The 12,867-nt window shown below is 48.9% G+C and overlaps 1 protein-coding gene across 1 annotated transcript; it reads right to left on the minus strand.

Annotated features, from left to right (window-relative positions):
• Positions 1–453: 453 nt before the first annotated feature.
• On the minus strand, positions 454–12,776 carry LOC130871942 (E3 ubiquitin-protein ligase TRIM50-like). The gene is made up of 4 exons (XM_057765663.1): positions 12,378–12,776; positions 6,635–6,730; positions 573–803; positions 454–480 (listed from the first exon to the last, which is right to left on the minus strand). The coding sequence occupies exons 1-4, from the start codon at positions 12,774–12,776 to the stop codon at positions 454–456; spliced, it is 753 nt and encodes a 250-aa protein (XP_057621646.1).
• Positions 12,777–12,867: the final 91 nt, after the last annotated feature.

Genomic DNA, 12,867 nt, shown 5'->3' on the forward strand with positions numbered 1-12,867 from the left:
CTGCCTGGTACATCTCCTCATCTCTGTCCCCTTCCTCACACATAACAGTTGACTTCAAAGCAGTGCTGAACTTTGTGGTCTGCACACCCGCTTACCCCTATTTCTCAACATGGCTTCCACTCTGCCTGTCTGCACACTATGGGCTCGTCAGCTGTCACACCTATATGCCTCTGCCAGTCCCTGGTCATCACCTCTCCACAGCGTGTCTATAGCTTGAGGCCGTATCTGTTACCATAGCTACCACAGGGATGGGACCAATTTTTCCTGTATACCACTACTCTGTGAGAACCCCGATGGCAAGAACTTGACTTCTGCTCTTTTCCTTGGACTCAGTGACAGAGCCCCATGTGGGGAGCAGCTTAGGGTTAGAGCACAGGGAGGAACCATGGCGACGAGAGGCCTGTGCCCACAGACACTGGCTGACCTCTCTCCCAGCAGCTTCAGTTGAGGTTGTTACCTGGAGGCCATGGAGTGGAACTTCTGGAAGAAAAGAGAACAGGGGTGAGGGTTACTGCTGTGTCGAACCTGCGTTGCTAAGGAGAGAGCTGGGAACCACACCCTTAGCCACTTACCCGGATGAACTCATGGTGACTCTCGTTACCGAACTGCTCCAGCACCTGCTCGGCCTGGGTCAGTCGCTCCTGGGCACCCTGAGCCTGCTCCAGCTGCATGTCCAGGGAGGCCACCAGGCCACGCGTGTGACCCTCTACCCCCTCCAGGCAGCGGGCTTTCTCTTCATCCACCAGGTGATGCAACTCCTGGAACTCTCTGCGGATCACCCAGCTGAAGACATCGGACTCGTTCTAAGACAAGGAGGGCCAGTCACTGGGCAGCCACAGCTGGGCTGCTGGGATGGGGGTGGCCTCATTGTTTTTCTGACCCATCCTGAAGGGGGCTCAGCCTAAATGCCAAGTGGGTTGATGACAGCTGCAAGTTCACGTTGTGACTGGGAGCCCTAGAAATGACCCGCTCCTACTTTATAGGTTTTTGTTTTTTCTACTTTTTGCAGTACTGGGGATTGAACCTAGTGCTGCATGCATGCTAGGCAACTACCTTACCCTATTCCCTTTTTTTTTTTTTTTTTTTTTTTTGATTTTTTGAGACAGGGTTTCTCTGTAGCTTTGGAGCCTGTCCTGGAATTAGCTCTTGTATACCAGGCTGGCCTCGAACTCACAGAAATCTGCCTGCCTCTGCCTCTGGATTGCAGGAATTAAAGGCGTGTGCCACCACCGTCCGGCTCCTTACTCTATTCCTAATTCTGATTCTAACCCTATAAAACCTAAAGGAACCAGTGTGCAGTATGGTTGGTTATTCAATTGAGTCATTGTTTATAATTTTGCCAAGTCTCAGTTTGGAGCTTTACTGAATTATGTTTGACTGCTTTTACTGAGTCATAGTTTGAATTTCTGGCTGAGTCATGGCTTGATCTTTTTGTCAAGTCATGGTGTGCTTTTTGTTGAGTCATGGTTTGCCTTGGCTGAGTTATGTTTGGCTGTATTTATTTATTTATTTATTTATTTAGGTTTTTTAAGACAGGTTTTCCCTGTGTAGCTCTGGCTGACCTAGAACTTGCTCTATAGACCAGGCTGGCCTCAAAATTGAGAGATCTTCCTGCCTCTGCCTCCAAAGTGCTGGGATTAAAGATGTGTGCCACTATGCCCAATTTATTATTTTTTTGTGCTTGGTCATAGTTTGCCATTTTACTGAGTACCAGTTGGATTTTTGCTGAATCATCACTGGATCATTGCACATTTTGCTGTGTCAGAAATAAGCACTGAGGGTGGGCGTGGTGACGCGCGCCTTTAATCCCAGCACTTGGAAGGCAGAGCCAGGTGGATCTCTGTGAGTTCAAGGCTAGCCTGATCTACGTAGGGAGTTCTAGGGCTACATAAAGAGACTCTGTCTCAAAAAGAAAAAAGAAAAGAAATGGGCCTTGGCATTGGTTTCTAGATCTTTTTTAAAATTCATTTATGTGGGCTGAAAAGATGAATCACAAGTTAAAAGCATTTGTTGCTCTTGCAGAGGACCTGGACTCAATTCCTAGCTCCTACTGGCAGCTCACAACTGTTTGAAATTCTAGTCCCAGGGGATCTGACACCCTCTCCTGGCCTCCCTGGGCATGAGAAATACACACAGTATACATACATGCATACAGGCAAAACACTCATGCATATCAAAATAATCTATTTTTAGATCTATTTTATTATTTTATGAGTGTTTTGCCTGTATGCATGCATATACACCACGTGACTTTCTAGTGCTCCTGCAGGCCAGAAGGAGGGTGTCAGATCCCTTAGGACTGGAGTTACTGATTATTGTGAGGTGCCGTGTTGGTTATAAAAATTTAACCCAAGTCCTCTATAAGAGCAGGAAGCATTCTTCACTGTTGAACCATTTTCCCAGCCTCTATTCATGATTTTCAAATACTGTTTATATAGCGCCTGTTGGTGTAGGAGGCCCTTCTCTCTCCATCAACAGCTGTAATAGTTTAGATAAAATGGTTCAGTTCCCCCAGAAGCAGCAGCGGGCCACAAGAGGAAGCCGGGTCCCACCACCTGAGGCCTCTGTGGGTCCCAGGCAGATGGGAGGTGGCAGGTGAGAGACCTCATCGGCAGGGCAGCCAGTCCCACAAGGAGCTATGGCAGATGGGAGACGGATAGGCACACCATGCAGGGAGAGGGTTTGGGTATAGTTTATTCAATAGGTTATGGAAGGAAAGGGAAGGGGGAAAGGAGGGGAGAGAGAGAGGCAGGGGAGCCACCTCTTCCGAAGAGAGAAGGGGCAGAGAGGGAAGAGGCTGAAAGCTGAAGGAAGATCTGCTTACCTCGGCAGAAGAGGGGGAGTGGGCAGGACTTGTCTCTTAAAGGGACAGGACAGACCATTACAGCACCTGTTTGGTTTATGAATGAGAATGGCCCCCCATAGGTTCATATATTTGAATGCTTAGTCACCAATTAGTGGAAGTGTTTGGGAAGGATTAGGAGGTGTGGCCTTGTCGGGGAGGTGTGTCACTGAGAGTATGCATAAGAGAGTATGCATTTCAAAAGCCCAGGCCAGACTCAATGTCTGTCTCTCTCCCCCTCTCCCTCTGCACCCACCCTCTTCTGCCACTTGTGGATCAGGATGTGAAGCTCTCATCTACTGCTCCAGAGCCATCTGCTTCCTGCCATGATGATCACAGACTAACCCTCTAAAACTGTCATCAAGGCTCCAATTAAATGCTTTCTTTTATAAGAGTTGCCTTGGTCATGACATCCTCTCACAGCAATAGAACAGCAACCAAGACAAGGTCATATAAAAATTCAAACTGCCAAGTTAGGCTAAATTCGTTTTAGTCAACAGTGTAACTGAAACTCTAAAGCAGAAGACAAAATGTGCACGCCATTAAGCGTTCCTACAGTGTTGTTCGCTGGGTCATTGTCTGGTTCCCAGAAGTCCCTATGGCTTGGGGACAATAAACTGCCCCTCAGGACATAGTGACTTTTGTTCCAGCCTCTATCCTCACGCGAATGGAGAAATAGCCTCACTTGGGGGTTGATCTTCCTAGACTCTACTATTCCTGGAACTCAAAAATTAAGATGGTCACTTGTCTCTGTGCTTTAAGATTAAGCAACTAATATGCTTACATGCAAAAGTAAGCAAGGAAAAGTAAGACTAGCAAGAGCCCAGGCACAAAGAGTAAAGAGATGCTGGAGACTTTATGCTGCTTTGGCTACCTTAGGAACTCAAAATGAAAAGTAAACACTTTGTTGTTGTTTTGGTTTGGTTTTTCGGGACAGGGTTTCTCTACAGCTTTGGAGCCCGTCCTGGAACTCGCTCTGTAGACCAAGCTGGCCTCCCCCTCACAGAGATCCGCCACCTGCCTCTGCCTCCTGAGTGCCACTACTACCCAGCGGAAAGTAAATACTTTGAACCAAAATTAGTTTCTAAACGCTTGTTGTATTAAGATTTATTTATTATTTAACTAATATTTAACAAATTGGTTAATTTAGATGTTATTTTATTTAGATTTTTTTTTATGTATACAGTGTCTGTCTGCATACATGCCTCTATGCCAGAAGAGGGCATCAGATCTCATTACAGATGGTTGTGAACCACAATGAGGGGAAATGAACTCAGGACCTCTGGAAGAGTAGTCAGTGCTCTTAACCTTTGAGCCATTTCTCTAGCCTTGTTATTTTATTTTTTAATTTAATTTTCTTTTTTTTCTTTTCTCTCTCTCTCTCTCTCTCTCTCTCTCTCTCACACACACACACACACACACACACACACTCTTTATCTCTCTTTTGAGACAGGATCTCTACTAACTCAAATAGAGTGTCCAGGAACTTATACAGATCCTCCTGCCTCTGCCTCCCAAGTGCTGGGATTGAAGGACCACCGCTCATGGCTACATGCTATTTTAAAATATTTAAGACATGCTCTTATATAATGCACATGTTCTCTGTGTTTAAGCTACAAAGTTTCCTAAGTTTTCCCTGAAATATAAAGCTGTTTTATTAGGAAAATGTGCTTAGAGAACACAGGTTTAATGTTTTGTCAGATAACGCTCAGGTTTCCACTGAGCGCGTCAGCCTTCCCTTACGAACTGAGCCCTGACAGAGGTAGGGTGTTTTTAGAAACATGTCTGTTAAACTTTATCTACGTGTTATCAACAGCTAAGTTTGAAAAGCACTGTTCGTTCTTAAATACTGGTGTAAGTGACCTTCTGGATATTGGAGGCCAAAACCAATAACAATACAGGGTCTAAGACAACAGCCCACACTTTGGTCCATGCCCTCAGGACAGCTACTTTCCAGGAAATCACAGGATGCTTCTCAAGGGGTCCTGCAGCTCTGGCAAGTCACCCATCCTCATCCTCTTGACCAGAGAGAGCTGTGGAGGTCCAGGGTTTACACTCTCAAGAGTGTACATTCTGAAAGTAGGGTAGCCCCAGACTCAAATGTTCTCAACACTTCTGCGGGAAGCCACCTAGTCAGCAAGACCCTGAATATATCCCACAGTGTGACTGGCAGAGAACAGATTAAAGGAACCCAGGGCTCCTCCCCAGGCCCTAGAAGTGATCTTCAATTGACCTTGAGAGTAAAAATACGTAGGTAACTTTTTGGTCACATACATGGTCTTAAACACTCAGTTTTAGAAAAACAGAACAGCTGAAGAGTAAAATGATTTGTAATAATACAGAAGAATAAGAACTAGGGCCGGGTGTGCTGGCTCACGCCTTTAGTTCCAGCAGTCAGGAGGCAGGCAGATCTCTATGAGTTCAAAGCCAGTCAGGGATATATAGTGAGATCCAATGTCACAAACTAAACAAACAAAAAAACTAAACAGAAAAAGAGCAGGGGGGAGGGGAGGATTATACTGTAGAAAGGGACAGCCAGGTATTACATGCTTCCCCACCAACCCTAAGTGTGGCTTACAAACATGACACGTAGATCAAAGACAGTCACTCAGCTGTAATCAGATTAAAGAACCCTCATGCTTTTCCTAGCCGGGAGGTGGTGGCACATGCCTTTAATCCCAGCATTTGGGAGGCAGAGGCCAGCCAGGTCTACATAGTGAGATCCAGAACAGCCAGGGTCACACAGAGAAACCTTGTCTCAGAAAACCAAACCAAACCAAAATCTCCATTATCTTCCTCCTAAGGCTCAGTGCTGAGTGAGAGCATGCGTAGCATTGCTGTCCCTCCTCTGCCACTCCTAGCCCCCAAAGCCGACAACTTTCTGTCCAGACTTTTGTCCTAAGGCAAGCAGACACGGGTAACACCGGAGAGTAGGGGAGACCTGGGCCCAAGCCTTGGGACTTTATCTCCGGGACTCCAGTCCTACCTTATCACAGCCTCAAAGGGCACTGAACAAAAGTCAACTTGGAACCAGTTCTGACAACTGGGTCCAATTCCCTTATAAGGAATGGGACTTCCCCACAGCCACCAGGGAATTCTTTGAACTTGGCTTTGTACAGAAGGCGCCCTTTTCTGTAAAGGGCAAACTAGAAAAGGGCTTGTGGGCGGTTGGGACTGGGGGTGGCTCAGTGCTTAGAATCCTGTTCTCACCTCAATTGTCCAGGGCTCCGGGTTGATTTACAGCATGACAAAAATAAAGACAAACTAAAAGCTCAGAAAATTCGGGTCAGGGGCAGAGTTTAACAGTAGAACAATTGTCTAAAATCCCCTAGTGAGGGACTGGGGTGGGGCTCAGTGGTAGAGCCCCTGCCTAGAATCCCCACTGAGGGGCTGGGGGTAGCTCAGTGGTAGAGCCCTTGCCTTGAATCTCCCATGAGGGGCTGGGGGGTAGAGCTTAGTGCTAGAGCTCTTAACTAGAATCTCCCAGGGATGTGGTTCAGCAGGAGGGCACCTGCCTAGCATGCATGAAGCGCTGGGTCCCATCCCCAGCACTGTATAAACCAGGCATGGTAGGACACGCCTATGATCCCAGCACTCTGCAAGAGGAGGTAGAGGAGTGAGAAGGTCAAGGTAATTCTCAGCTACATCAAGAGGTCAAGATCAGCCTGGGCTACACAAGACCCTGTCAGAAAGAGGGAATGGTGGTCGGGGAGGAGAAGGGAGTGGGAACCTGAGATCTGTAGGAAATGGGGTGGCTGGATCTAGGGCCCCAGGCGGAGGGAAGGGACTTACGATAATCCGGGTCCTGTTGTTCACCAATTTGCCAATGTGCTCCTCCACTTTCCTCCGTTCCTCCTTCAGCTCAGATAAGCGGCCTGCAAGTTCTTCCTGGAGGTGACATGCCACCGTCCTGTGAGCAGCCGGCCTACAGCTCTTCCCTCTCGTGCAGCACAAACCATTTCTCTTCTCGGGAGTTTCCCAGTGACCGTGACAGTGGGGCCAGAGCAGGAAGCAGAGCATCCCAGTGCCCTCCACACACAGTGAAGAGCACTTAAGGAAGAGGGGCGTAATGGCGTACACCTATCAGCCAGTACTCAGGAGGCTGAGGCAGCTCGGGGCCAGCCGACACTGTATGTAACCAGACTATGTCCCGGAGGGAAAGAGAAAGGGAACGGCGAGGGAGGGAAGGGGTGGGAAAGGGAGAAGGAGAAGGGAGGGAGGAAGAAGAGGGGAGAGAGATGGAGGAAGAAGGAGACGGGAGGCAGAGGGAAGGAAGGAAAGCAGGGAAAGCGAAGGGCCAGGCAAAGAAGACCAGGAGAACAAGGGGCTGGCGAAATTGCTCAGTGGTTTGATTTGAAGCATCCATGTGGCAGCTCACAACCATCTCTAACTCCAGTCCCAGGGGATCTGGCACCCTTTCCTGACCTCCTTTCCAGGTATACACATGATACACACATACATGCAGGCAAAATACTCATGCAGATAAAATAATAAAACAAATCTAAAAATTATCAAAAAAAAGAAGCAAGCAAGCCCAGGTATGCAGGGGCAACTGATGCCATGTTCTCGCCCTAGACAGGTAGACCCAAGAGCATTTCCAACAGCCTCAGGACGGAACCCTGATGGTCACCCCTTAAACAGAGCACACTGCGATCAGGTCAGTGAATTGGACCCCAGGGAGAGGAAGATAAACAAGCAAATCACACATTTGTGTTCCCAAATCTCAGGAGACTGAAGCCGGAAAATCATGAGTTCCAGGCCAGCCTGTGCTCCCTAGTGAGTTCCAGGCCAGCCTGTGCTCCCTAGTGAGTTCCAGGCCAGAAGGATAATGTCTAAAAAAATAAAAAATCAATCAGCATATCTTTATAAAAAATTGTGTGTGTGTACATGTACATGCCAAGGCACGTGTGAAGGTCAGGAGGAGACAGCTTTAAGGAATTGGTTCTCTCCTTCTACCATATGCAGGGATTGAACTCAGGTCCTTACACTTGCACAGCAGATGCTTTTATGTACTGAGCTGTCTTACTGACCCAGCTGCCAACTCAGATCTTCCTACTTCCCAAGTGCTGTTTGCTTTTTTTGCTGTCGTTGGCTTTCGTTGTTTGATTGGTTGGTTTTTGGTTTTTCGAGACAGGGTTTCTCTGTATAGCTTTGGAGCCTATCCTGCAACTCGCTCTATAGACCAGGCTGGCCTTGAACTCACATAGATCCATCCACCTGCTTCTGCTCCCTGAGTGCTGGGACTCACGTGCGCCACCACCACTCAGTTCCTTGTTTGTTTTTGAGACCGACTCCCCTGTAAGTACTCTAGGATAGCCTCTAACTTTTGATCCTACCGCCTCAGAACTCCAGAACGCTGGAATTACAGGCGTGGGGCACCACATCCTACATTCAATGCTCCCTTCCAGGCCTCATAGACACAGACAGCTGATCTTAAAGTGCTGTGCTCTCTGATTCCCAGAATGCCACAGTCCACTACTCTTCTCTCTCTCCCCATATCCTGTGTGCATGCATGTCTATGTATGTGCAGATGCACATGTGTGTGGAGGCCAAAGGTCAACCTAAGGTGTTACTCCTCATGTACTCTCCAACTTGTGTTTTGAGACAAGCCCTGTCACTGTCTTGGGGCTCCCCTAATTCAGCTAGGCAGGATGGCTGGTCAGGAAGCCCTAAGTGTTGCTTTGCCAGCATATACTACCGCACCCCAACTTTTGATGTGGGTCTAGGGAATCTAACTCAATTCCTCATGCTTGCACAGCAAGCACCATACTGGCTAAGCTGTCTCCACAGCCCTTGCCTCATGAAAGGATTTTATTTTATTTTTTTTATTTTTATTTATTTATTTATTTATTTATTTATTTATTTATTTATTTGGTTTTTCGAGACAGGGTTTCTCTGTGGTTTTGGAGCCTGTCCTGGAACTAGCTCTTGTAGACCAGGCTGGCCTCGAACTCACAGAGATCCGCCTGCCTCTGCCTCCCGAGTGCTGGGATTAAAGGCGTGCGCCACCACCGCCCGGCCATGCAAGGATTTTAAAACAGATTTAATTATGTGAGTGTTCGTGTGTGTAACTGGGTGGGGGTGTGCACATAAGTGTCGGTGCCCAAGGAGACCCGAGGCATGAAATTCCCCTGCAGCTGGAGGCACAAGTGGCTGTGAGCCACCTGACATGGGAGCTGGGAACCAAACACGGATCCTCTGCAAGAGCAGTGTATGCTCACAAGGCTGCTGAGCCAGCCTTCCAGCCCTCGCTCCATATCCTAAGCTCTGCTGCTCCTGGCTTCATCTGTGTCTTCCTTCTCTCTGCCTGGCCCCTATTAACGGCATCCCCTAGGTGGGGACTACTGCATCCCTGTCACGGCAGTCCCCCTGCCTGTTATGCTGTGGCTCCTCACACGCTGCCTCCTTCCCACCTTCCAGCCTCAGGTTTTCCCTCATCTTCCTCCCAAGCATCCCAGCCTATCAGAACTTCCTTCCTTACCTCTTTCTCTTGTTGGTTCCTGGTCTCTGCAAACCTGAATGCAGCCTTCAGCCTCACTCCAGTCCACTCTCCAGCCAGGGAGATCTGACTACACCACTGTCAGGCTACAAACCCCAGAGACCACCATCTGCCCATGGTTTCTAAATCAACTCTAGGTCCCTTCCTGGCTCATCCAGGCTTCCATGATTTGGGTCCTGCTTACTTGCCTGTCCCATCTGGCTCCAACCTCTCCTTCCCTCCCTCTCTCTCTTTTTTTTTTCTTTCATTTCTCCTTTATTTTATGTTCGTCTGTTAGAGACAGGCCTCACTATATAGCCTTGGCTGGCCTAGAACTCACTATGTAGACCAGGTTGGCCCTGAACTCACAGAGATCTGCTTGCCTCTGCCTCCCATGTGCCACCATGCCTGGCTCTTCTTTTCTTCCTTCTTAACTCCCCACTCTCCCTCTCTCCATCCTCCCTCTTCTCCCTCTCCTCCTTCGCTCTCTTTCTCTTTTAAAAGGGGACTTTATGTAACTCCATTTGTTCTCAAACTTGTTTTATAACCAAGGTTGACTTTGAACTTCTGACTCTCCTGCATCTACATTTCCAGGCCTGGGGTATTTACCACTAGGTCTGGCTCTCCAGCTCCCTTTCCCTTCTGAACTGTGGGACAGCACACGTGCGTGTATGTGTGTGTGCCCATTTGCACGCCTGTGGAGGATGTCAGGTGTCCTGCTCTATCACTGCCAGCCTTGGTCCTCGAGACAGGGTCTCTCCATGATGTTGAAGGTAGGGGGGCAGCCAGCAACCCCAGCTATCCTCCTGTCTCTTTCTTCCAGTCCACTGGCTTTTTACACAGGTGCTGGAGATTAAAATTCAGGCCCTCGTGCAGCAAGTGCCCTCACCATCGTGCTGTCTCTCCAGTGCTGGAATGGCCTCCCACATGCCTCCGGCTCCTTTGCGGGTGCTGCTTTCTCTTCCTCCTCCTCTCCTCATCTCCTCCTCCTTTTTCCCCTTATCGTCCTTGTGATTCGGATCTCAGGTTGGAAGCCCACTGATTGACTAGATTGACTAGATTTAGAAAGAGCGTGGGTATGGATCTCTGGAATGGCTGTGAAGGTGTATCTACAGTGGTTTAGTCCAGGAAGACAAACCTAACCTGAGAGTGGGAGGCATCAGGCCATGGGTCCAGGACTGAGAGAAAAGGAGAAAGTGAACTGAGCACCTGCATCCATCTCTCTCTGCTTTCCTACTGTGGGTGTGGCCAGGGCCCCCTGCTCCTGCCGCCATGCCTTCTCCACCATGATGGACTGTACCCTCAAATCATGAGCCACAATAAACCCTTCCTTCCTTAAGTTGCTTCTTGTCAGAAGTATCTAAGCTCGGCATCCAACACATAGAACTCTCAGATCCCGAGAGATGCAGTTTCCAGGCCTCTGGGACTTCTGCCCCACTGTTTGCTGTAGCAGACACAGGCACAGGGCCACACATATCAGACGCCCAGTGTGTACATGTCAGTCAAAGGCATGGGCACTGCCCAGCCCTGGTGTCCTACCTGTCTTTCCAGGTCAAAAAAGAACAATAAAACTAACCTCTTTCAGCCCCACTTACAAATTTATACATATAATATTCTGTCTTTCCTTCTGGTGCTGGGGAAATCCAGGGCCTTGCACCTGTTAGGCAAGCTCTCTGCCTCTAAGCCACACCCCAGCCCCTCACTGGGGGATTCTAGGCAGAGGCTCCACCACTGAACCACACCCCAGGCCCTCACTGGGGGATTCTAGGCAGGTGCTCTACCACTGAGCCACGCCCCAGCCTTATACATGTGACTCTTAAGCGTTACATATATTACATTTGAATTTTTTTTAAAGAATAGATGTTGATCTGTTCACCTGAGGTCCATGAACTGAGGGATTCAATTTAACATATTTATTTTGAATACTCACCACTTGCCAGCTCTAGCTGTAGATCAATGGTTCTCAGCCTTCCTAATGCTGTGGCCCTTTAATACAGTTCCTCATGCTGTGGTGACCCCCAACCACAAGACATTTTTTGCTCCTTCATAACTGTAATTTTGCTACTCTTAGAATCATAATGAAAATATCTGCTATGCAGGATATCTAATAGGCAAGGCCTGTGAAAGGGCAGGTTAACCCTAAGGGATCGTGACCCACAGTGGTTGAGCGCCGCTGCTGTAGCCCCTGAAACACAGCAGGTAACAAAGGTCCCACCCTCGTGCTGGTGCTCTCAAGAAGCCAGGCCAATGGTAGGCCTCAGCAGATGCAGCCTGACGTTTGGATCCTGGGACCTACATGGTAGGAGAAGAGAACTGATTCCTGGAAGTTGCCCCCTGACCTCCACACACATGCACACGTGTGTCCACACAGAAATGAATAAAAACTGTAAAAAGAAAAAAATCAATGGCGGGACATGCCTGTGAAGAATGAGACAAGAAGATTTAGAGCCAAAGGCCAATCTGGGCTGCACAGTGAGTTCAAGGCCAGCCTGAGCTGCCATACTAAAACCCTGCCTCAGATGAACCACTGAACCACAAACATCCCACTGAAGCGAAGGAGACCTGGCGATGTCGCTTCGGGGTTGAGTGCTGCTTAAGCTATACACTGAGCCTTGAGTTCCGTCTCTAGCACAGACAGCAAAACAAAATAAAATAAGCCAGAGATGCAAAGAAAAAGAAGGTGAAAGGTCTGGCGGAGGGACTCCCCTTTATTCCTGCAGCCGTGATTCCCCAGCACCTGGCATAAGCCGCTGCTCCAAATCAATGAATGAGGCCCCGCATGGAAGGAGAGAACTGACTTCCACAAGTTGTCTTCTGATTCTGCATGCCATGGTACTCGGTGCACACAGTCAATAAATAAATCAACCTTAAAACCCAATGAATGAATGAATGCATGCTTGTATTTGTTGGGCATAGGCTCCCAAGGTGGAGTCGGGTGTGTGTGATGGAGCCTTGGTACAGTAGACTTCTTCCACCGAGTGGCGGCGCAAGAGAGCTCAGGAGAGCTGCCCCTTGCTCCGCTCCTCCCCCTCCTAGCGGCCCGCCCTCCCCTCGCACCTTCATGCGACTGTAGACAGTGGAGACAGGTGTGACTCGGTGGTGTTGGTGGGAGCCCAGCAAGCCGCAGAGACCACAGATGAACTCCTGGTCTTTCTCGCAAAAGAGGCTGAGAGGGTTTCGGTGATGTACGCAGACGGTGGGTTCCGTGTCTCCCGGGAGCCTCAGGGCATCGATCACCCGCGCCAAGGAAACATTAGGCGGGGAACTGCTGCAGTCTACCCACTGACGACACACGGGACAGCGCAGCTCGGAGTCCAGGTGTTGGGACAAGGAATCCAGGCAGTCTTTGCAGTAGGAATGACCGCATTGTAGCATCAGGGGCTCCTTGAAGACCTCCAGGCAAATGGGACACTGCAGCTGGTCCTGTAGCTCGGGCACAGTCACTCGCCACGCCATGCACACAGTTCAGCTGCAACACAGGTGGCGGCCACTTCTATCCTGCCACTCCCTCCCCTTGTCTTTTTTTTGCCCCCAATCCAAGAGATGC

The sequence above is a fragment of the Chionomys nivalis genome, chromosome 3 (assembly GCF_950005125.1).
Source record: "Chionomys nivalis chromosome 3, mChiNiv1.1, whole genome shotgun sequence".
Classification (NCBI taxonomy): domain Eukaryota; kingdom Metazoa; phylum Chordata; class Mammalia; order Rodentia; family Cricetidae; genus Chionomys; species Chionomys nivalis.